Source organism: Natator depressus, chromosome 1 (assembly GCF_965152275.1).
Source record: "Natator depressus isolate rNatDep1 chromosome 1, rNatDep2.hap1, whole genome shotgun sequence".
Classification (NCBI taxonomy): domain Eukaryota; kingdom Metazoa; phylum Chordata; order Testudines; family Cheloniidae; genus Natator; species Natator depressus.
In genome coordinates this window covers 122,125,406-122,151,367 of record NC_134234.1, presented here as the reverse complement: position 1 = coordinate 122,151,367, position 25,962 = coordinate 122,125,406, and the positions used below count along the sequence as shown (strand labels likewise).

The 25,962-nt window shown below is 42.3% G+C and overlaps 1 protein-coding gene across 2 annotated transcripts in view; it reads right to left on the bottom strand.

Annotated features, from left to right (window-relative positions):
- The window catches only part of LOC141995100 (cohesin subunit SA-2-like), a 95,728-nt gene that overhangs the window by 68,686 nt on the left and 1,080 nt on the right, over nt 1-25,962 (bottom strand). Inside the window, exons 3-10 of one of the 2 annotated variants that reach the window (XM_074965950.1) lie at nt 24,794-24,817; nt 15,780-15,925; nt 9,798-9,882; nt 8,432-8,578; nt 6,118-6,214; nt 4,746-4,822; nt 4,563-4,601; nt 562-633 (exon numbers count right to left, since the gene is read on the bottom strand). In XM_074965950.1, coding sequence (XP_074822051.1) covers nt 562-633; nt 4,563-4,601; nt 4,746-4,822; nt 6,118-6,214; nt 8,432-8,578; nt 9,798-9,882; nt 15,780-15,829 — 567 coding nt within the window. In that variant the 5' untranslated portion in view covers nt 15,830-15,925; nt 24,794-24,817. The other variant, XM_074965958.1, reaches the window with a different exon arrangement.

Sequence of the window (25,962 nt, the reverse complement as noted above, 5' to 3'; positions counted from 1 at the left end):
TTATACATTCTATTGCCATTTTCTTTTTAAAGTTGCAGAAATTTCTATTAGTCTTCAATTTTGTAAAAGATTATTTTAATGAAACCTAAACTTTGAGCCAAATTTCACTTGACAGTGGCCCTTCCAAAATATTATCTAAAACAAGAATTTTTTTAAGGGTGTGCATGAGGAGAACACACACATAAGTAAAGCCAAGTAGGCTAGCGGGGTGATGGAAGAAAGCACAGTTGGATACTGTTCTAGATCGACACATTCCATTCAAACAGATGTTTGAACACCATATGCCTATTGCATCTCACACAGGGCTCAATCCTGCAAGGTGCTGAGCACTTTCAATTCCTGTAAAGCCATTGTGTGCTCAGGTTCTTGCTGAATGGGGTCCATCATACATCAAGAACATTTGTTTATTTAAAGCAATTCTGCAGTCACGCAGACAACAACTCTGCACTTGATTTTCACCATTGTACCGCTGGACTGCACCATTAAGCAAGCACAATTTTCACATATATGCAGCATTTGAAATCTTTACTTCAAGGATATTCAAGAAATGCAGCTATTTACCATGTCCACTGGCCAAGTAACAGTCAGAATCCAGGGATAGGCCATAAATTTCTTGTATTGCAATCCTGTTTCCTAGAATGCAAAAGACAAAATTATAAAAGCTTTTGATGAAACTGCAGAAGTGATTCTGAAAGATTTTACATACACAAAAGTACCAATTGTGAATCGTGTTTTAAGATGGTGGGGATTGGTCCTGCTTTGAGCAGGGGGTTGGACTAGATGACCTCCTGAGGTCCCTTCCAACCCTGATATTCTATGATTCTATGTCATTTAAACTTGAGACTGTATACATCTCACACACATGCACACAATCCCCTTTTATTTGGCTTGTTTTTAGCTAAAACCGATGTGTACTTCAGTAAAAGACAAATGCAGTTTTTATTTAAAAACTGGTACTCTTGTACTAACAAGTAGTCAGTGCCAAGTTTCATTTAAACATCAGGTACTGAAGTGTGCAAACTATAATCTTTACTGTTTATTCTGAGAGACAGCATCTGCTTCTCCCTTAGAAATTTAAATATGTATCAATCTGCAACATTCAGTTATTTGCTATTGTGAAACAGCTGACCCCCAGGAAATGTCCCAGTTCAAGGGTAGGCAAATATGCTCACGTTTGCAAGTGAGGGCAAGCCGTATTTCAAAAACCTAACAGCTTTATCAGTCAATCCCAGTTTCACATGGATTTAGGCATTCTTTGGGGATTATCATCTTAAAAAAATAGCTAAATGATATTTTGAAAATTCACCACACTCTGGATTCCAGCGTCCTTTAGACAAGACAAAACCCTCATTAATTATTGTGCATTTCAAATTGCGCTGAAAATGGTTGATCTGAAATGATTTAAACTTGTTTTAATGTTTTCAATCCCATTATATTTTGAAGTCGCTGGGCAGCCCCCTGAGCACTTTTGCTGGCAAGAGAAAGTGAGCATTTTGGCCCTAATCCTGCAAACACTTGCTCACATGCTTACCTTTACTACTATTAATAGTCCCATCATTTCAGTGATTTGACAAACTGCTTAATCTTGTCCTCCTGCTCAGAAGTGTTACCAAGTTGAAATCTTTTCTCCATTTCAACGGGACTACTCAAGGTAGTAAAGATGAACATGTGTGTAACGCCAGGGTACACAAGGCCTTAGGCATACACAGAATACACAGCTGCGTAGGGCACCTGAAAATATGGGGCATCACTGGGTCTTAGTGTCCACCCTCCTGGCTTTCCTATCCCTGTTCTGACTCTTCCTGCAGGTTCCCACAGCTGGCTGCTGCAGCCTGGTGACTCTTACTCCAGAGGGGGATGGGCTATTACCAGCAGGAGAGTGAGTTTGTATGTGTGTCTGTGTGTGTGTGGGGGGGGGGGGGGGGAAAGAGTGAGAAAACCTTGATTTGTGCTGGAAATGGCCTTCCTTGATGATCACTTGATGATCACTTTAGATAAGCTGTTAGCAGCAGGACAGTGGGGTGGGAGGAAGTTTTGTTTCATGGTCTCTGTGTGTATATAATGTCTTCTGCAGTTTCCACGATATGCTATGCATCCGATGAAGTGAGCTGTAGCTCACGAAAGCTCATGCTCAAATAAACTGGTTAGTCTCTAAGGTGCCACAAGTACTCCTTTTCTTTTTTCTTTTTACGAATACAGACTAACACGGCTGTTACTCTGAAACCTTAAAATTGAAAAAGACTTCCAGCCTGCCAAACCTATTAGCACAACACTGAAACTGTTAAAGAGCCATGCAAATGGTAATGAAGGCATTTAACAGGCATTTGCCAAACCCCAGGTATACACTGCCAGTTTCTGAGGGCTTGTCTACACTTACATTTTATAGCGCTCTAACTTGCTGGCTCAGGGGTGTGAAAAGTCACCCCCCTAAGCACAGCAAGTCTGAGCACTTTAAAGCGCTAGTGTGGACAGGCTCCCAGCTGCCCCCCCTCATGGAGATGGATTACCAGGACCTCACTCCCACGACAGTGCTTTGAAGTTTCCAGTGTAGCCATGCCCTGAATTTACTGAAAAAAAAAACAGTTGTGCATTACTGTAATATTTACTCAGAACATGTTACTCTACAGGACCTTAGTTTAAAATTTGCTTTAAAAATATCTCATTAGTGAGTTAGTGAAGCTTATAAAATCACATCTCTAAAAAATCCTTGCATAGATTTTTAGATGCACAATCTCTTTTGTCTTAAATGCTTGGATCTTCAGACATGTAGCTTTTTTAAATAAATCCTTCAAAAGACCACCCGTAGCTAAAATACACATTTTAATTTTAATTTCTATAGTAAAAGAAACTTGCTTCCAAAGTCTTCCTGTCCTTTCTGTCCATCCCTTTCTCCCTTCAGCCCCTTTTGTTATGCCTAAAATCTTTGGAAACATATTTTTTAAAGTTGGTGACATTTCATAAACATGTTTATTGTTACAGAGATCACACAAAGTAAATTAGTGTTTCCTTTTTCTAAAAGCAATGAACATTGTTATGAACACACTAAACCTCTGTGACATGATTAATTTAAAATAATGTCTTTGTTTCAATGAGTTAAATATGTAGTAATCTGGAATGACTACTTTCTGAAGACTTATGAGTACATTTAAAATGTAAAATCAGCTTAGAAATACTGATTAAGAAAATGTAAAACAGAGAAGAGCTGCATCATATATTCCATAACATTTAATGTTGTATTCAGCAAGACAACTGACTCGCCCTTACTACAAAGTTTTTGCAAATAAATGTCTGACAAACTTCAGGGCATATCATAAAACCTGTGACTGACGTTTTTTATTCCCAAATTTAGTGCTTTTAATTAGGTACCTTCTCTGCATGTTCATTCTGCGTGAGGGAGAGGGTATAGGGGTCTTTTCAGGGAACTGTGACTCTCCGCCACCATGAGGTGGGCCGGGCGTCTTGCTATCCTTTGCTGCCTTATTTCCCCCCCACCCCCTCGGGCTGTGAGCCCGGGCTGCCATCAGGCATAGAGGCACCAGTTTAATAATACTGTGTGGGGCCCCATAAATCCTAAGGACAGCCCTGCGGGTACACTACAGACTTCACATGGCATAGCTATGTCGGTCAGGGGCACGAAGCAGTGTGATCCCCAATACAGCTGTGCCAGCAGAAGCCTCTGTCGTAGATGTTGCTATAATGCAAAGCTGTGCTTTTACTAGTATAGCTTGTTTCACCCGTGGGGGGTTGGGGATTACTATATTGGTGCGAAGCGCTAGTATAGCTGCACCAAACTAGGAGTGTTCTGACAGTACAGAACACTGGTATTCCTGTACTGGTAAAGTGTTCCTCTTGTAGGCATAGCCTAGGTGTTTGCCCAATCAGGGCCACTATAAAGTAAAGCACAGTATTCACTCCAGGACAGTAAAAAGTCTCAAATCCAAGTTGGATAAAGTCAGACTTTTCAATTTACTGGTATCTCAGAGCAGGGGCTTAAGGAGGGATACAAATAAGATGAGGGTGGCAAACTAACTTAGAGGGCAAGCATGGAAAAAGGCACTCAGAGGATTGTGAGATAATTGGCAAAAGACAGTGGAGGCTGGCCTCCTTAGCCAGGCAAGACTGAGGGGTGGAGGTGGCACTTTAAAGACACAGTTTTTCTAATAAACTTCAGGGAATAAAATATCCTGTCTGGACCGTGATCTGACATTAGTAATGCACATTATTATTGCTCTCACATCAAAAGGACAGCAATGGAAATTCATACAATCAACAAAATGGGAAGGGAAAAAAGTTTACGTGCCAACTGACAACTAGTTTCAACAGCAGCTCCCCATCCATCCACACTATATATTTTTAAAGGCACTTATCAACAAGGTCCCAAAGCATGATGTTACCTGCAGCCATTAGACTGTATTTATCATTATTAGAAGATCTTAAGAGGAAAAATATTATGCCCCCAATTTATTTATTTTATTGAAAAAGAGCTAGATGCAAGACTTAGCAAGGATGCAGGGAAGTATCATGAAAATATTGAAGACAGGAATACTCTCTGTTTCAGGCACCTTGACTGCTTCGCATTCCAGATGTGCATAAAACCTTTCCTACAGGGGAAGAAAGAGGGAATGCAGGCTTCAATGAGCGAGAGAGAGATACTAGACAACGAACAGTACTATCCAATTTTCATATTGATAGCGATTGCTTATTCAAATGAGCCATATGAAGTCATAGTTTCATGTTGCAATTACCTCATCAAATGTCTCCGTCATTTTTTGCATTACATCACTGTTGCACAAACTTTGGAACATCTCAGCTGTCACCATTCCTAGACAGATGAAATTGAAATATTTGAGAATTAAATGGAAATATTTTGCCATACCATATATTAAAATTTCAAAAATAATAAAGTCCATACTATAGTAGTGGCTTTGACCTAAATCCATGGGTGCCAAAAAAAGTAACCCAAACTGTTCTACTTGTTTTTGCATTAGTGCAAGTTGACAAATAAATAGGTTATTAGCAGCTGATAACAGTGCACCAACATTCAGCTTCAGAGAAGGAGCGTTGAGTTTGGTATCAAACTGACACCAATTTGTTTATCCACTTGTATACCTTAAATTCCTGCGTTGGCAATATTTTATGATAGAGGTGCCTAATAAGCCATTTAACAGAACAGGCTTTGTTCTGTTCGCTAAAGCAGATAAAGTCTACAAGATTCCAATCTGTATATCCAGAGGATTTGGGAAACAGACTAAGTAATCATTTATTCTGTAGCTGTATCACCAGAAACTAAGCATGGAGTACACAATTCAGTACTTGAAAGGGAAATCACTAAGGAACAAGTGGGTGCTGCAGAAAGTAACATTGGTGCTTCAATGGATGGCACCACTCCCTCGGAATCACGGCCAAACTAACACCTCAATATGGTATAAGGGGACACTGTGCTGCGGAAGGTGCTAGATTTCAGATGAGATAGCAGTTGGTGTCTCTATGCCTGCTTTGAAAATAATTAATTATTACTTAGACTCACAGTCACTCTGAATGCATTCGATGAAGTGAGCTGTAGCTCACGAAAGCTTATGCTCAAATAAATTTGTTAGTCTCTAAGGTGCCACAAGTACTCCTTTTCTAGTCACTCTGTAGCAAGTAGATAGAAGGGAGAGAGATACATTGTTCCTCAAACAACTGAAATGTGAGACTCAATTTGCTAGTACTTGTAAAGTACCTTCAGAGCCTCAGATGAAAATACTAGGTCAGTGCAAACTAGCATTCTGAAATCAACAAAAAATTAGGATTTCAAATTTGAACAGTCATGAAAAATATTCTTCTCAAAAGTCAGTGATTCTGTAAAGACGTGTGGGCATGTTTCAGAGTGTTTGTTACACAAGAAGGTTGAACCTTGAAGCCATCATATGCATAGAACTCTCAGTAACGTTAAGGGGAGTTGTGTGCCCAAAGGCTGAAGAATTTGGCCATTGACATCCTCCATCATTAATCTTGATATGTCTAGAGCCATTAAAACAAACAATCCACTTCTGTATAAGTGACTTATTATAAAGGTAATTTCTGTCCAGAAGAAACTGTCCAGCAAATGGATATGCCTATATGATACTGAATTACCTTGACAGCCTGAGCACTGAATGTAGAAGTTGATCAGATCTAGAAGTGCCACATCTCGATCTTGGATATAAGCTTCAACCCAGTCATCTACCACAGACTAAAACAGATTACAGGAAAAAAAAAGAAAAGAAAAGAAAAAAAAACAGTGATCAAAGGCTAAACAAGGTGTGATATGCTCCAACCTGTGAAATTCTTAATATAGTATGTCTTACACTATTCTGTCACCAATAGTTATAAAAAATAGATATCCAGAATAAGTTGTCCACCATTTGGTTATGGCCACAACAGTATGTGTGCACACAACTCCTTATGAAGCAAAGTAAACTGTTAGAACACTATTCCCAGAACTGCACACTCCCCTATATGCAGGGCTAGAACAAACTCAGGCTATGCGAGAACAAAATAAAACATCTGCTCTCAAAACAAAAAAAACCCCAATGTTTATATCAAAATGCTTTCTTAGAGTTTCACAAACGAAAGAAAATAAAAAAGGCAGTCGGGCACCATCACTAATCAATATCATAAATATTTTACCAGACTCATATTATACAAAAAATGGTTACAAAAATGTATTTGAGAAGTTTACATACATTGTATCAACCATTAGAGACAGGGTATACTATAAAAACACTAGAAAGAAAAGAAAACCATCAGCTTTAAAAAAAAAAAAAAAAAGACTTCTATCTAAAGTATGTCACCTGCTGTTGTTACAGCAGCACCTAAGATGACTATAACTGAAAGAGATGAGGAAAAAAAGTTTTACTTTCATTTAATTTCATTCATTATTCATATATTCCAAGCCAGAAGGGACCATTGTGACCATCTAGTCTGACCTGCTGTGTAACACAGGCCATAGAACTTCCCCACTATAATTCCTTTTGAACTAGAGCTTACCTTAAAAAAAAAAATCCAATCTTGATTTTAAAATTGCCAGTGATGGAGAATCCACCAACACCCATGCTAAATTGTTCCAATGGTTAAATTATTCTCACTGGTATGAATGACAATGAACAGTCACTGGACTAGGGAGAGTGAGAATGATGCTTTAGCCTGGTGGTTAGGACTCTCACTTAGGATGTGGAAGATTCAAGTCCAAACCCTATTCCAGCGACTGCATTCAGTGAAACAGCTTCAAGAGAAGAGACTGAGACCCCCTTCTACACACCAGAATAGCCTACAGCTCTGTGGGTAGGGCCCTGACCGGAGAGGTGGGAGATCCAGGTTCAAATCCATTCTCCAAATCAGACAGAGGGGGAAACTGAACCCTGGTCTCCTACATCGTAGGTAGGTGACATAAACATTGGGCTAAAAGTTATAAGGAAAGCAGCACCACCACCTTCCCACCCCATTTTGTGAATCTAGACCTTTAGGAAAAAGCTGCAAACATGTCTTTCAATGCAAAATTGATTATTTTTTTTTGATTTACCAAAAAAATTCACAATTTTCAGATTTAGTTAAATCCAAACCAAAAATTTCTTCCAATTTTTTCTAAGGGCCAGTGAACGGAATATAATTTATTTGCCCAGCTCTAACTCTAAATTTAAAGAGTGGTGACCCCCAGGCCCTGATTCTGCAAGATGATTAATCTGTGTGCCTGAAGAAACCCCACTGAAGTTAATGAGGCTCTTCATGGGAACAGGGGTTCACCCGCACAAAGCACCTTGAAAGACTGGGGCCTACAGACCAGAATATATATTAATTAAAAATATTTTTAAGTGGGGGGGTGGGGGAAGCACTTCTTTGATTTCATAAGGATTTCTTCAGCACAGAAGAAACTTACTGACTATACAGGGAAACAGGGTATACTGACTACTTACAAAATGCTGTCAAACTAGGAGGGCAGGGGAGATAATAGCCAGGATTTCCTAAAAGGGATGCCTAAAGTTAGTCTCTTAGAGCCACATTCAGGCACTTAAGTAGCTTGGTTTTCAAGAGTCCTGAGCTCCTAATAGCTTCCACTGAAGCCAATGGGAACCACTAGGTTTTGAAAAATCAGACGCCTTTCTAGGTGCTTAAATATTTTGGAGCCTCGCTTTAGGCACCTTTTGTTTGGAAATCCCTGCCCAAGTTGTCTCACTCACTTCTTCCACAGTTACAGTAACCTTGTTACTTGTAAGTATAGGAGTAAAAAAAAAATTGCAGACAAAGTGTTATTTTGCAAGTTGACAGTATGACGACGACTACACGAAGACTCAACAGATTTCAGAATTAAGCCAGAAATTCTTGAGATGTAACTAACTGAAATCATTATGTGCTCATTTCCCCTCCCAGCAGGTAGAATGTCAATTCATTCCAGGAACTAAAGGTACAGTACCTGCATTGCCCTCTTGCCCATGCTGACCACTTCAAACAACGTAACTGCTTCAACCACTTCTCCATTCTGCGGCTGGCTTGGCCTTCTGCTCCTGGAAGAATTTCTTCGTATGCGTGCACACTGTTCTTGGACCTTCCTTTTTCCTCTCTAAAATCGTTCAAGAGAAGATGTGTAACCATAAGACAACTAATGGCCAGCCAGACAAATGCAGGCTCCCTGGATGAAGAGTGCTCTGTCCTCTAGCAATATGTGCCTGTTACTTCCATTACAACATTTCCCCAGGATTTGATAGAAGATATCTGTAAATGCTGTCTGACTGCCAGTGGCAAGGAACTATCAAGTATGGGGAAGGGATAAAGAAGAGGATATGCCAGGTGAAGCTTCCTTTTGCAAGAACATCCTTAAGTAGGAGAGTGTAACCGGTGAGCAGCTGCCAAGTGTAGCAACAATGATAGTCATTTCTGAATGGGGATTTGGTAAACAAACAAACAAGTCTATTTGCTTGCAAGATAAGCACTGCATTGGCATTAATGTCAGCTGCACATACTGTGTATTTAAGGAAGCTTATATCCCAGAGAGGGTTTCCAAGCCTCCAGGATTGTCCTGAACTCTTGAGGAATTAAAGATTCATCTTCAATTAAAGATGATGTCATCTGATGAAACCTCCAGGAATATGTCCAACCAGAGTTAGCAACCCTAATCCCAAAAAGAAAAGGAGTACTTGTGGCACCTTAGAGACTAACCAATTTATTTGAGCATAAGCTTTCGTGAGCTACAGCTCACTTCATCGGATGCATACTGTGGAAAGTACAGAAGATCTTTTTATACACACAAACCATGAAAAAATGGGTGTTTACCACTACAAAAGGTTTTCTCTCCCCCCACCCACTCTCCTGCTGGTAACAGCTTATCTAAAGTAAGGAGAGTGATCACTTTAGATAAGCTATTACCAGCAGGAGAGTGGGGTGGGGGGGGGGAGAGAAAACCTTTTGTAGTGGTAAACACCCATTTTTTCGTGGTTTGTGTGTATAAAAAGATCTTCTGTACTTTCCACAGTATGCATCCGATGAAGTGAGCTGTAGCTCACGAAAGCTTATGCTCAAATAAATTGGTTAGTCTCTAAAGTGCCACAAGTACTCCTTTTCTTTTTGCGAATACAGACTAACACGGCTGTTACTCTGAAACCTAATCCCAAAGTGACTTGATTGTGACTCCTGATGCCAACAGAATTTTGGATCAAACTAGCCAGGGAACGAGAGGTGAGAGGCTCTTTATCCCCATTGTCAATGCCATGCAATATCCCACCCACTTTTCTCTTATTCAGTGTAAAAGGCTACTAATTTGTATAATGAAAGCATGAACTTACTGGGGTTTGCAAGTTGCCATTCCTCAGACAGCTGCCACTCTGTACAGTGGACCCAGGCACAGTCTCATCATGGATAGCATTTTCTCTGGACCATAATAAACAGAAAATATCAAAGGGTATATAGGACTTCTCCTGTGAACAAACTGATCTGCACCCATATAACAGATTTGCAATGTCTCCACAACAGGCCAAGTGGCTTTCAGAGCACAGGAAGTTAAATATTAAGGTGTCAACATTTAGGAGGAAAATGAAGTGTACGCATGGCCTATTATACCTCTGCATAATCTGCATGCTGGGTTTTGAAGCCGTTTGATTAATCTGCAATGAATTTATATCTTTTCCCAGCATTTTCCACAGTGAACAATATGCTTTAGCAAAGGCCATTTCTAAGCTGTCTTAAATGAACTCATTGCCTACCAGCAGACAAGGAAAGTTGGGAGAAAAGGTAATAGGTACAGTAACCTCTTTTCATTCTACAATCATGCCTAACTTGAAATTAACTTTTAATCATAAAGAATAGGGAATTCAATTATTTTTCATAACTATCTACACAACAAAAAGGTAAACTCAGAAAAGTGACTACTTAATGGGGAACAACATTCATGGAGATTATCACATCAGTGACACAGTCACTATCAATGATATGTGACAATAGTCCCATCAAAAGTATCTGAAATTTTAAAGATTCATGGATTTTTAAGGCCAGATGGGACCATTAAATCATCTAGTCTAACTTCTTGTATAACATGGGCCACAGACTTTCATCCAGTTACTCCTGTATTAAGTGCAATAAAATACAACAGTGAAGCTTACTGACTTGTTAATTTCCTTAGAACCCCTATGTGGAACAAATTTGCACCCTGCTCCTTCAACTAACTCTGCAGTCTGCAGAGCAGACCCCTGCAACTGCATAGAGACAGCTGAAGACTCGAGGCTCCAGTGTATTTTATTGGTGATAATAAATGGCAGGTTTTGTTGAAACACTTAAATTTACTTTTTTGTACCTACTGGGCTGCTCAGTATCAGCAGAATTAGGCCCTCAATGACTGTCACATAGTTTAAGTATCATTCTGCATAACACCCATGTCTTACAAAAATTTATGCACGGGCTTAAGTGAGTACTTACATTGGTTTTATGTGACTTCTCACCATAGTAAAATTAAAAATGTACATATGTGTTTGAAGGATTGAGTGCTAAAACAATAATCCAGGTTGAGTAAGATCTTAGGTAAAATTTTACTAATTTAGAAAAAGTTGGACTGTAGAGAGAGACGGATTATAGGTAGCAGCCAAGTCAGGCTGCTACATGCAGGAATTATCAAATGTTTCTCTTTGATTTATTATTTTCTGAGCTGCAGACAGTAAGTGGCTCAGTCAAATGCTGTTTAAACCATTCTAGTTCAAAACTGGAGACGTTAAAAACCTAAATATATATTTAGCTTGTTCTTCCATCACATACTCTTTTCCTGATCCCAGATGGATCTTCCCAGACATTAATCTTTTGTAGCCCACTAACTAATTAAAAAGATTCAAGATAGTGTACTTTGTTTTGTTCTTCTACATAATTAATTTCTCTCTCCCTCAGTTTTGAAGCTGGGTGTAACATTACATAGCTAGGCTAACACGTTCTTACTTGTGCTGTTTTACTAATACACCAACACAGAGCGTACCAATCACTTCACTACTTGCCCAACCCATTCTGTCACAATTAAAATACTTGTTATAATGCTCAATATAATTTTTAACTATTTCCCCCCAATTCTTCCATCTAATGTACAGCAATATATTTGTACCATTCCATGGTCCGCATATTTCACAGCTCCTATAATCAAATCCAGAAGTAATACAGTTCTTAAATTATGGGAAAAGTAAAGATCTCATTGCAGGACAACTCAGCCCAGGTCTTGTCTGAGCATGCAGATTACTGCTTCTAAGAACTGTTTCGTATTCAGTTCAACTAGAATTTTATATCATGCAGATCTTTCCCAGGCACCTCACGGAAGCCTGAGAGGTGATCTACAAATAAGGCTCATATGGGAAAATCATCTCTGAATTCAATAGTGTTACACAAGGGATGAATTTGGCCAGTGGCGTTTATGTCACAAGGCCATAGGCCTTCCACTAACTAGGCCATGAGGAGCCGCCATGCAAAAAATACTGAAGCTCCAACTTTTTAGGTCACTTGAAATATTGGGTTGCCTCTGTTCCCACTGCACTGTGATGCCACAGAAAGCACCATGCTGTAACATAACCCCACCAACCTAGAAAAAGTCAGTAACATATCTTTGGGCATATTGCTCTGGTTTTTAAAAAATAATTTGACAAGAGTAAATTACACGTTGCATACTTTTCCTTCTCTCCTCCTTTCTATTATCTGTAGGGTTTCTATTTAGATTAGAAATTCTTTGGGGCAAGGATCTTGTATGTGCAATAAGCACCTTACAGATCTCTAAACATTATATAAATGATAAATTTTAAAAACATACCCAAAAAACACACAAGGAGAGTCTTACACAGGAGCCATATTAGGAAAGTACCAACTGACCACAGCAGAAGTCAGAAAGAATACACCTCAGTATGAGGTAGGAAAACAGCCTCTCATTTAAACAGCAACCCATAGAATCAGTAAGTGTTCACCATCCCACACCAGGTACAGATTGGTGCTAGTTCCAGAAAGATGATAGCCTATGTTCAAAGCTCCTCTAATCTGCTTCCTGCCTTTCTTTATCCTTCAAGGAGGCCTGGAAAGTCTCTCCCATTCACCAGATTTTCAAACAAACAGTTTGCACACATTAATAAGGGATACAGTCTCAGATACTGCTGGTCTCCAAGTTCTCCCTTTTCCTCAGAAAGACTTGGCCACTCTGACTGCTCTCCAAGTGGATAAGCAGTCTGTAGCCTAAGCTTCCCCTTTCCCTCACTGCTCTTTCTCTCTCTTCCAGGCAGACTGATATCCAGTTCCTTTCAACCCTAGTAGAGAGCTTCCCTAAACTATCTCTCAAAGCTGATTTTTTGGTTTTTTTCCCCTTTTATATCTTGAACCCATCCTACTTATTCCCTTCAGCCATAGGATGCCCCACTCAAAACTTGACATTTATGGCAAGTGTTATGGTCTTCAAGGGCACAGCAAAGAGCAACATATCTGCAGGCCACAGCAGCCTCTTTCTGCCTGGTCCAATGTGGGATCTGTACACCCACACAATAAAGATAGAAAGCTATATCAATCAATAACCACCATAGTTTAAGTTTTTTTAAACCAACATTTGGATTGTTTTATGAAGCTATGGTTCTTCCTGATTGATGTGCTTATCTAGCTTTGTCTGTGTTGGGAGCAGCACATAACCTACTTTTTAGTTTCTTGAATTGTTCTGGCTCTCTTATTTTGCATCCCTTAAAAAAAAATTTGACCTTTTTTAATCTTTATATAGTTTTTCTCTGTGATGGACTGCAAAGTTTCTCTCTCTTCAAATGTTTTTGTTTATTTTGGTACAGAGTTTCCAAACTACAAATTAAGGCTAAGGCCAAGATCCTACAAACTCTTAAGCACATACATAACTCTATCTCTGAGCAGTCTTGCAGAAAAGTTATGTATATGCTTAACTGTCCGCAGTATGTGAGCCAAAGTGATGGAAACTATACCATATGGAGCCATTTAGCAGAGCAGACATTACTGAAATGAAATTTACCTACATTAATTTTATGTGCACATCTTTAACTTTCTTTGAACATATTTTATAAACAGAATTAAGTCCCTCTATCTTGTCTCACCACAGCTGTATCAGAGCAACTTGAGAACTATTATACCTGGAGATACCAAGGAAGAATGACACATAGAACATAAAAAGAAAAGGAGTACTTGTGGCACCTTAGAGACTAACCAATTTATTTGAGCATGAGCTTTCGTGAGCTACAGCTCACTTCATCCGATGAAGTGAGCTGTAGCTCACGAAAGCTCATGCTCAAATAAATTGGTTAGTCTCTAAGGTGCCACAAGTACTCCTTTTCTTTCTGCGAATACAGACTAACACGGCTGTTACTCTGAAACCTGACATAGAACATAAGAATGGCCACACTGGGTCAGACCAATGGTCCATCTAGCCCAGTATCCTGCCTTCCAACCAGCGGCTGTCCTGCCCCCTTGTTACAATAAATGGGTGTCTCTTCATTCCGCAAAAAAAAAAAAAAAAAAAAAAAAAAACAGTGGCTGGCGCCAGATGCTTCAAAGGGAATGAACAGAACAGAGTAATTATTGAGCGATACATCCCATTGCCCAACCCCAGCATCATGCAGTCAGAGACTTAGGGACACTGAGAGCATGGCATCGCATCTCTGACCATCTCAGCTAACAGCCATTGATGGACCTGTTCTCCATAAACTTATCTAATTCTTTTTTTAATACAGTTATAGTTTTGGCCTGCACAACCACCCCTAGCAATGAGTTCTACAGGTTGACTGTGTGTTGTGTGAAGAAGTACTTCCTTTTGTTTGCTTTAAACCTGCTGCCTAGCAATTTCATTGGATGACCCCTGTAATTGTCAGGATCACCTCTGGAGCCTTTTTAAAAATGGCATCACATTAATTATCCTCCAATCAATTAGTACAGAAACTGATTTACATGATAGGTTACCCACCACAGTTAGCAGATAAGTAATTTCATATTTGAGTTCCTTCAGAACTCTTGGGTGAATACCATCTGGTCCTGGTGACTAATTACTGTTTAATTTAGGAATTTGTTCCAAAACTTCCTCTATCAACACCTCAATCTGATACCTCAGATTTGTCCCCTAAAATGAATGGCTCAGTTGTGGGAATCTGTCATCCTCTGCAACAAAGACCGATGCAAAGAATTCACTTAGCTTCTCCACAATGGCCTGGTCTTCCCTGAGTGCTCCTTTAGCACCTCGATCATCCAGCGGCCCCACTAACTGTTTGGCAGGCTTCCTTCTTCTAATGTATAACGGAAGCCCGTTTAACCGAGCCCCCAGTATCCATCTCTCCGTATTAACTGAACATCTAGCACACACACAGGAAAATGGGAAAGTGATGTCACCTCCATGACACCACTACTTTTTAGCCTTGTAAAAGGACTGCGACTACTAAGCAAACACACGTATTACTGTCATTGGAGGCTAAAATAGAGATGATTAATCAAATTAAAAAGGAGAGTCGCTGACAAAAATAGCCCAAGAGTATAGCACTGGAGAAAGCACAGAATCAAACATCAAACACAATGCCAAGCAAATTCTTAAGTACAGCATAAAGAACTCTGCATCCTGGAAGACCATGAAGAACTCGAAGGACGCTGATCTAGGTGAAGCCCTTTACTGGTGGTTTACAAAGGTGAGAGAAGAAGGCATACCTATTAGTGATCCTTTACTATGTGAGAAGGCTCAGAGCTTAATCAAGCTTTAGGAGGGGATGCAGGTTTCTCTGCTAGTCAGGGATGGATCAGTCACTTTAAAAAGCGTCACAACATCGACAACTACCAGTCACCGGGGAAAAGCTGTCTGCCGATTTGGGAGTTATTTCTGACTATAAAAAAAAATTGCAAGGTATCTTAGCCAAGCACAACTTGTCACCGGAACAAGTTTATAACTGTAACGAGACTGGCTTGTATTGAAAGATATTGCCATCAAAAACACTTAATACCAGAATGTAAAGATCTGTGCCTGGCTACAAACAAAGCAAAGAATGTTTAGCAATCCTGGCCCGTGCTAATGCTAGTGGCACATACATGCTCCCATTAACTGTCATTGATAAAGCAAAGAATCCTTGTCTGCTTAAAAGTGCACTCATGGATGCTTTGCCCGTCATCTACAAATCACAGGGAAAAGCACGGATGGACAGTGCTTTGTTTCGTGATTGTTTTTTAAAAACGTGTGTACCAAGCATGTGGGTTCATCTGAATGAAGAAAATATCCCACCAAAAGCTATCTTACTGCTGGACAACACACCCGCTCACCCTGACAACAGAGGGCTTACCTCCCAAGATGACCCGATCTTCTGTTTTTTTCTCCTTCCAAACGGAACATCTCTTGTGCAGCCTATGGAGCAAGGCGTGCTGAAGAGTCTAATATGGCACTATAAATGGCATCTTCTTAATCGACCACTGATGTCTGATGAAGCATCTGAGAACGAAGGCAACATGTTGCAGCACTGGAAAAAAATCAGTATCAAGAATGCTATATATGGGGTTCCAGAAGCCTGGGAAGACATCCCCAGGTCAAGCTTACAAAAATCATGGAAAAAATCTATGGTCTGATGTTATCGCTAACACTTAGGACAGTGAACGTGCAGCTGCAACAGCAACATTAGCAGCTGAAGAAGAGACCAATGCATTTGTTGACCTCCTCCACAGACTTCCTGGCTGCACAGAAGTTGACAAAGATGATGTTGCAGATTAGCATCAATCATTTTCTAGCCAATGACCCTGGCTATCAGTTACTGGAGGATGCCAAAATCATGCAGACAGTGATCATGAAGCTGAAGATTCTGCCAAGGAAGAATTGACAGAAAACATTTCTCACTGCAATGCTGCAACAGGAGGAAACCTCTTCCTTCCGTACTTGACGCAACAGCCCGGTACCAACCCCACTGAACTGTGGTTAATGAAGCGACTTTGTGATCACACAATGAAGAAGAGAACCTCTCACCTAAAAAACACTGTAAAGAAGGGGGCTATGTTTTAAGGCTTGAGTTTATCATTTCTGCATTTTTAAAAACTGGTACTCTTCACTAGCAGTAACTGTTCATGCAGGCAGTAAATAAAGCAGGTAGCTATGTTTTAATGCTTTGTAATGATAATTTTTGCATTTTTTTTAAATTGTACTGTTTGTCATGTTACGAGTAAACATGCTAAACAGAGATGGTGCCTTGTGTAACATTAGACAGACTTTGTACACGGTCCCGATAATGTTCGGGGTTAATGACTAAAGAGTGTAAAAATGATCAATACAACTTGTTAAAAACTCATGTCGGTTTTCCTGTTAATAAATTAACAGAACATTGTTTGTAAGAACTAAGGGTTTGTATATTCTGTTAAACAGATTAAAAGGGGGGTATGTTTTAATGCTTTTTCTGGGAGGGATCCAGCTGGTTTAAAAGCAACTCCGCATCTTAAAATAATGGCTTGAAAGCTCTTTGCCCATTCTCCTGATTATCTGAATTTTTGATTCTCCAATCTGGTCCTGGTCCCAATTAGATAGGTACATTTTGCTGTTAGTTTTTGTGTCTTTTGCTCATTACTTCTAAATGGATTATCTCTTCTCAGATACACATGTGCAACCCCCGTTGATTTCAATGAGGCTGCATAGCTGTAACTGTGGGCAGACTGTGGTATGACATACTATGAAAGTATAACATGTGCCATACCTTTTTAAAGTGCCCACAACATCTATCATTCATTTCTACCTAGGTTTCTACTTCAGCCAGGAATTTACTGGAAAGGCACTGGAAGGCAACAAAACCTCGAAGCAAATTCTTAACAAGGAGAGGTGGAGATGAGTGTATCTCCAAACTCCTGTGGAACCCAAATGAGATGAGAGCACCCTGGAGAAGACGTGTTTTGGAGGTGGTGAGATCAGCAAGTAACTGATTAAAATTTAGGTTCAGCTTAGTGAAGATGCAAAAAACATATAAATAAGAACTGCACAAAAGTTTTTCTTCTGAATTTAAATTTTGCCTGTTTTAATCTTGTTTCATTTATCCATTATCTATATATTCCTTGACTAAGGTTTGTAATGGTTGTAAATATTGCTATAAATCTAGTCTGCATTTTCTCTTACACAGTGATAGTGTTGCTTATAATACAAAGAACATAAGAACTGCCATACTGGGTTAAACCAGTGGTTAATCTATCCCAACATAAGCACCGACTTCATGGGAGCTCCGGGGCTGGAGCACCCACGGGGAAAAATTGGTGGGTGCTCTGCACCCACTGGCAGCCAAGCTCCCCTCCCCACCTCACCTCTGCCTCCGCCTCCTCCCCCGAGCACGCCGCGTCCCCGCTTCTCCTCCCAGCACTTGCTGCCACAAAACAGCTGTTTCACAGCGTAACAAGCTCCGGGAGGGAGGGGGAAGGAGCAGGAACGCAGTGTGCTCGGGGAGGAGGTGGGGAAGAGGCGGAGATTTGGGGAAGAGGTTGGAACAGGGGCAGGGAGGGGCAGAGTTGGGGCAGGGACTTTGGGGAAAGGGTTGGAATGGGGGCGGGACAGGGGTGGATTTGGGGCGGGACTAGGGGTAAAGAGGAGTCAAGCACCCACCAGCGCCAGCAGAAGTTGGTGCCTATGTATCCCAATATACTGTCTCCAACAGTGGCCAGTGCCAGAGCTTCAGGTGGCGTATCTAGAACAGGGCAATTTTGGAAAGATCCTCCCGTCTTCCCCTCCCAGCTTTTGGCAGTCATATTTAGGCCATCCTGAGCATGAAGCCATTGATGGATCCATCCTCCATGAACTTATCTAGTTCTTTTTTGAACCCAGTTATACTTTTGGCCATCTTAACATTCTATAGCAATGAATTCCATAGGTTAGCTGTGCACTGTGTGGAAAAGTATTTCCTCTTCTTTGTATTAAACCCCCTGTCTATTAATTTCATTGGGTGACCCTTTGTTTTTGTATTGTGGGAAAGGGTAAATAACACTTCTCTGTTCACTTTTTCCACACCAGTCATGATTTCATAGAGGTTGATTATAGCCACCCTGGATTGTCTCTTTTCCAAGCTGAACAGCCCTAATCTTTTTAGTCCTTCCTCATATGGAAGCTGTTCCATATTCTTGATCATCTTAGTTATCCTTCTCTGAAATTTCTCCAATTTCACTATATCATTTTTGAGATGGGGCAACCTGAACTGGACACAGTATTCAAGGTGTGGATGCACCATCGTTTTATATAGTGTCATTATGATATTGACTTTTTTCTGCCCCTTTCCTAATAGTTCCCAACATTCTGATAGCCTTTTTGACCACTGCTATGCACTGAGCCGAAGTTTTCAGAGAACTATGCATAACAACTCCAAAATCTCTTTCATTAATGGTAACAGCTAATTTAGAACCTCTCCTTTTATACGTATAGTTGTGATTGCTTTTTCCAACATGCATTACTTTGCACTTACTAACATTAGATTTCATCTGCCATTTTGTTACCCAGTCACCCAGCTCTGTGAAAACACAGTTTGGTTGACAAAAGTCGGCTTTTGTCAACAAAACAGTGGAGGAGTTTATACTGCAATGCTCCTCCTGCTGATTTAACTGTACTGCAATGCCAACATAATAAAATCACCAGGATGTGAGGCACAGAGCTTTTTGCAACAAAGTTAGAGCGACGCAATGTCAGTGTCGACACTGTGTTATGTCACCATACCTGGCCTTCAGGGTGTGTCCCACAATGCCTATCGTGGCCATTCTGGTCACCAATTTGAACTCCGCTGCCCTGCAGCCAGGTATATATGCATGCGCCCCTCTCTCTTTAAAGGCCCAGGAATTTTTTAATTCCTCTTCTTGTTTGTTCGGCCCAAACAGCTCACATAGCATCTTTCCAGCTGACCATGCTGGCTCTCCCTCCTGGAGCACACCAGAGTTATTGGATCTGCTGAGTCTGTGAGGAGAGGCGGCTTTGCAGTTTCAGCTCTGCTCCAGTTGTAGGAACTTTGATACCTATGGGCAGATTGCTTGTGGCACGGAGAAGGGGCATGAAAGGGACATTCACCAGTGCCGTGCTAAGATCAAGGCACTGAGGCAGGCGTACCAGAAGGCAAGGGAGGCCAATTGTCGGTCTGGTGCGTTGCCAAAGACATGCCGTTTCCTTACAAAGAGCTGCACGCCATCCTCGGTGGCAACCCCACCTTCACTGCCAAGAGCCCCATGCATACTTAGGGGGGCTGGAGACAGCAGCCAGCAGATTGAACCCAAAGAATGAAGTGGAGTTGGAGGAGGAGATGGGACAGGCAAATGGGATGTCTATTGGGGTGGTGAGCCAGGACCTCTTTTTTAACTTTGGAGGGGTCTAGCCAGTCTCAGCACTCCAGCTCTGGTGTGCATGACACAAAAGAGGGAAGCTCCGGTAAGCATCCATTGTGCTTTGATACTGCAGGGAGACATGAGGTAGCCCTTTGTTTTGTTTTTTTCCCAGGGTAGAAGGGGGATAGAAATAACCAACACAAGCGCTGTTTGCATCTGCTTTTCATTCCCCTGTGCATTGTGGAAAAGTTTGTTGATGCACACTGGCATTCCCGGGAATCCTCCATAGAAATCTCTAGGAAACTTTCCTGGAGGTACTTTGCAATCCTCTGCTGAAGGTTCCTTGTTTTTTCCCCCACAGTAGGAAACTTGCTGCACCAATCATCAATTACCTGTGCAGGCATCAAAGCAGCACATAAGCAAGCAGCATACAAACCCGGTCTGCAGTTGCATGCATGCAGGAGCTGCATCCTTGGTTACCCACAAGAGTGAGGTGTCAGCTGCTATCAACCCCGACTGTATAAAACGGTGCCAGTATCCATAATAGTGGCCCTAGGCTCTTGTATTGATACCCCTGTGAACCCCACCCTTTCTCCCATCTTGCCCCTTTCCCGCCACCCCAGGCCGAACTCATCATTAGGGCTCTTGCCGTGCTCTGTACTTGCTAAGGGAAAGTGAGAAAGTGGTATATCTAGCTTGTATGAATCAAGGCTGTGAGTGCACTCACAATAGTGCCTCTGTCTATCATTTCTTTAGCTTCTGCAGATGTTCCCTTGAGGATCTCCTCCTGCACACCGGCTGAGCAGCTCTCTCTGATGAGACAAACTAGGAGGAGTAAGGAAAACATTCAGGGAGATGTTGCAATCATCTGAAGCTACTTATAGCGAGCAGAGAGCATGGAGAGAGACTGAAAAACTGAAAATGGATAGCCAGGAGAGGAAACGGGCAGGAGCGGATGATACAGCTGCTGGAGGACAAAACAGACATGCTGAGGTCCCACCTGCAGTGCTCGCCTCCCCCTGCAGCCCATATAGAACAGCCCATATAGAACTTCCTTCCATTCCCTTCCTAAACTCCACACACACATTCCTCGCATGTTCCTAGGTCATCGCAGTACCCCATGCATTCTACCCCTTGGGACATGTTTCACAATGACAACTGGACATACACCCAGCTGTGAGAGCTTCATTTCAAAAAGCGCTCTTCAGTATCACATCCCTTGTAGAAAATAGAAACATTTGTATAGCTGATGAATAAAAATGTACGTATAAAAAGAAAATGAATATTTATTTGCCTATAACACAAGGTGGTTGCTGCTGAAATTCATACACAGTGGCAATCAGTGCATTAGCAGAGTATAATTAATGCACACAAGGCGATCATTAAAAGGCTTATACTACAGTAAAAGAAAGCAGTGCCTGGCTCAGTGCATTAAAGAAAAACACAGAATAGTGGGGCTCCTTCTCAAAATGCTCCTGCAAAGTCTCCCTGATTTGAACAGCCCCCGCATTGAACCCCTCTAACAGCCCTGGTACTTGGCTGCTCAAAAGCAGCTGCCAGCCGATCTATCTCAACGCTCCACCCCTGCGGAAACTTTTCCCCTTTAGCGTCACAAATGTTATGCAGAGCACAGCAGGCAGCAATGACCATGGGAATATTTTCCTCACTGAGGTCTAAACTGCCAAAAAGGCAGCGCCAGTAACCCTTTAATCTGCCAAAGGCACATTCAACGGCTATTCTGCACCTGCTGAGCATGTTGTTGAAGTGCTCCTTGCTGCAGTCAAGGTTTCCAGTGTAAGGCTTCATGAGCCATGAGAACAAGGGGTAGGCTGGGTCTCCCAGGATCACAGTTGGCATTTCCACATCCCCAGTTGGACTCTTCTGGTCTGGAAAGAAAGTTCCTGCTTTCCGCTTTCTATATAGGCCAGCATTCCTGAAGATGCGTGTGACATGCACCTTCCCTGATCCCCCACATTGATGTCAGTGAAATGACCTAGGTGGTCCACCAGCTTTTGCAATACCATAGAAAAATAGGCCTTTCTGTTCATGTACTCCTTCACAAGGTGGTCCGAGGCCAAAATGGGGATACGAGTGCCATCTATCACCCCACCATGGTTAGAGAATGCCATTGATGCAAAGCCATCCACTATTTCCCACACATTTCCCAGAATCACAGTCCTTCGTAACAGGAGACGATTAATGGCCCTGCACACTTGCATGACTGCAACCCCCATGGTGGACTTTCCAACTCCAAATTGATTTGCGACTGATCAGTAGCAGACTGGAGTTGCCAGCTTCCACACAGCGATCACCACTCACTTCTCCACCCTGTGGGCAGCTCTAATTTTAGTGTTCCTGTGCCAAGGGACAGGGGCAAGCTCCGCACACAGTTCCAAGAAGGCAGCTTTGTGCATCTGAAAGTTCTGCAGCCACTGCTTGTCACCCTATACCTGCATCACGATGCAATCCCACCATTTGTCGGGTGTTTCCCAAGCCCAGTACCGATGGTTCACCATGTGCAGAGGCTCCATGAATGCAAACAGCAATCTTGAATTGTTTCTTTCCATGGCACACAGCAGGGCAGACACCACGATGTCATTATCTTATTCACAGTTCATGAAATACCGCAGGATCAGCTGTGTTGTGTTCTTAACGCTCATCACAAGACTGGAAAGCAGTGTGAGACAGATGGTGGGCATGCAGTTTACATGGGTGGTTGAAAAGCAGCACAAAACGTAGTCAGAAGCCCATGGAATGATGGGACAGAGAAAACTGCATCATGGGACAGTAAGCCCACCCCCATAAGACACTGTGATCCCTTGCCAGAGCACCCAGGGGCAAATGGCGACGAGTGGTAAGTGGGATAGGTACTCATGGTGCATTGCTCTCTGTCAATGCAAGAGCACCAACTGTGGACACACTCCACCATCACAAGGAGCATTGTGTGGATGTGCAAAAATAGTTTAATTACAGCAGTAGACGATTGTCGACGTAACTTAAGTTGACTTAACTATGTAGGGTAGACATAACCTAGCTCTTCAAACTTAACTATCTTGAATAATTTTGTATTATCTACAGACTTTGCCATTTCACTGTTCAGTCCATTAATGACCTGGAAAAGGAATATGTTGAACAGCACAGGTCCCAGTGCAGATCCTTATTTCCCTTTCTCCATTCTGAAAACTAAACATTTATTCTTATCCTTTGTTTCTTATCTTTTAATCAGTTATTGATCCATACAAGGACCTCTCCTGTTACCCCATGGCTACTTAGCTTCCTTAAGAGCCTTTGGTAAAGGACCCTGCCAAAGGCCTTCTGAAAATCCAAGTACACTATATCCACCAGATCACCCAGGTCCACATTTTTTAACCCCTCAAAGAATTCAAACAGATTGGTGATGCATGACTTCCCTTTACAAAAGCCATGCTGACTCTTCCCCCCAACAAATTGTGTTTATCTATGTTTCTGACAATTCTATTCCTCACTATAGTTCCTACCAATTATTTCATCCAGTGCTGAAGTTACACCCAAAGGCCTGTAATTGCCAGGATTGCACCTGGAGCCCTTTTTAAAAATCAGTATTACACTAGCTACCTTCCAGTCATCTGGCACAGAGGCTTGTTTCAGCAATAGGTTACATATTACAGTTAGTAACAACACAGTTCTTCAATTTCATGTTTGAATTCCTTCAGAACTCTCTGGTGAATACCATCTGGTCCTGGTGATCTATTACTGTTTAATTTATCAATTTGTTCTAAAACCTCTTCTATTGACACATCAGTGTGGGACAATACTTCAGATCTGTCACTCAAAAAGCATAACTTTGATGTGGGTATTTCTCCCACCTCCTCTGCAGCAAACACTGTGGCACAGAATTTATTTAGCTTCTCTGCAATGACCTTGTCTTCCTTGAGTACTCCCTTAACATCTTGGTCTTATAGTGGCTCCACTCCCTGTTTAACAGGCTTCCTGCTTCTGATGTACTTTAAAAAATTCTTACTGTTACTGTGTGCATCTTTAGCAAGTTGCTTCTCAAATTCGTTCTTAGCCTGCCTTATGAGGGAACAATAAAGGGAACAAATCATTTAGGTCAAGATTCTGCAAATTTTTCAGGGCAGGAAGACTCCTCTTTAAGTCAATGAGGGCCAAAAGTCACAGAAGAACTTGAAAAATTAAAAGTCTAATTTGATCTGCTTAAGGAAGGGAGGATGTAATCAATGAGGCAACAAAAGTAGGAGTTAGTACAGCATATAATCAGTAGCGAGAATCCCCTAAAGCCATGCATCATGGATCCACCCACTGACTGCAGGAGTCATTAAACAAGGGCAATTCACCAAAATACAAATGTATATTAGAAACTCCTCATTGTCAGGACTTACTTTTGGCTGGGGAGGTTGCTGACTGTGTTGGGCTTGGCTATCATTGCCGTTACATCATTTCAGCAGAGTAAAAAGCAAGTTAACATGATCCACACCACTTTCAGGAAACTTCGCCAGGAATGGGAATAAGAGTAGGGTTACCATATTTCAAGTTCCCAAAAAGCAGACAGTGCAGGGGGCAGGGGCAATGGGAAGGAAGGGAAGCTGAAGGGGGCGTACCTGCAGCAGGGGTACTCACGAGAGGTGGGGGGGGCAGTGTCACTCCCTGTCACAGTGGCAGGGCAGCTGGCACAAGCCCAGGACACAGCAACAGTAGTCAGTCAGCACCTCCCTGTGGGATCGCTTCCCCAGGGCTGAGTGGGGCAAGGGGGCATGGGTAGGCAGGATTCAGCAGCTGTGACTTGCAGGGGAAAGGATCACTCAACTGCGGATGCAGGGGAATGGCCCAATCAGCAGTGGATACAGGGCTGGGGCCAATTGGGAAGCTGATCAACGGGGGCTCTTTCTGAACTGCAGCTTCTCTACTCTGCAAAAACCGGGACATTTGCTGTTATTTGAAAACCCCGCTGGGACAGGGAAAGCAGGCTCAAAAAACAGACTTTGTCTGGGGAAAACAGGACATATGGTAACCCTAAATAAGAGCAGCAGAAACAAAACTCCACCTCCTTGGTTCTTGTAAGAGAAACCTGTCAAGAAAAAGAATGGCTAGAGGTTAGCAAGACAAATCTTCTATAATAAAGTTAAAAAAGAAATCCAAAAAAGCAAGCCATTTTAAAGGTAGTGACTTCAAAATAAAAGAATAATGGATTGTGAGGGTAAGGTGGGGATAGAAGCATCTAGCGCCTACGAACAGTCCCACAGAGCAAGTGGGGTTTTAAAAGTAACTAGAGGGCATACTGTGGGTTCATATTTATCACTGCACCATTACAGAGAACACAGGAAATATGCAGGTACCACTCCCCCCCGAATGAGAAGCGATCCTAGGGCATTGCAGATAACATGAGCAATTAGTCATTTGGGGGATGCAATGATATAATACAAAGAAAGGAATACAACTGACTGTAAAGGTGGACCTCAGTGCAGTGAAAGGGGTGCAATGCAGCATAACAAAACCGGGGTCAAAACGCATGACAGGGTGCAGTAGTAGTCTGCAGTGGAGAGAGTGCTCCCTGTACCACAGGTGGTTTGCAATGCAAGACGGCTACGGTAAAGGGTTGCAGTGTAGAAGGGGTGCACGGTAGTGCAGGATAGTACAGTATGAGGGGAAGTAGCGGGAGTTTGCAGAGCAGAAGGGGTTCAGTGCAGCACACTGCAGCACCGGTGTAATGCAAGAGGGGATGCAACGCTGGGAAATCCCATGCAAGGGGGGGGGGGGTGCAGTGCCGTATAGCGCAGTGGATTGCCATACAAGAGGGAGGCGCCGCGCAGCACAGCCCAGGGGGGACGAGGCAATACATGGGCAGGACCCCCCCCCCGGGGAGCATTAAGCACAGGACTCACCCCCTGACGCTCTGCGACACAAGCCCGTGACACCCGCGCGCGCTACCCAGACACTGCGCGAGCCCGCCTCAATCCCGGCGGCGACCAGTGGAGAGGCCCCGATCCATTGATCCCCGAGAGCGCGTGCGCCGCCCAATCGGCCTACCAGAGAGCGGCCGCGTGACGCAGCCGTGCCAGTCGCTCACTACAATTAATAAATTCCTCTTCCCGCAGGCCTGCCTCCGGCAGCCAAAACCCCGCCCACGCAGGAAACGGACCCCGCCCAAAGGCAGCAGGGAGGGGGCGGGCCGCGCGGCGCGCAGCGGAACGGGTCTGGCGGCGGTGGCGGTTT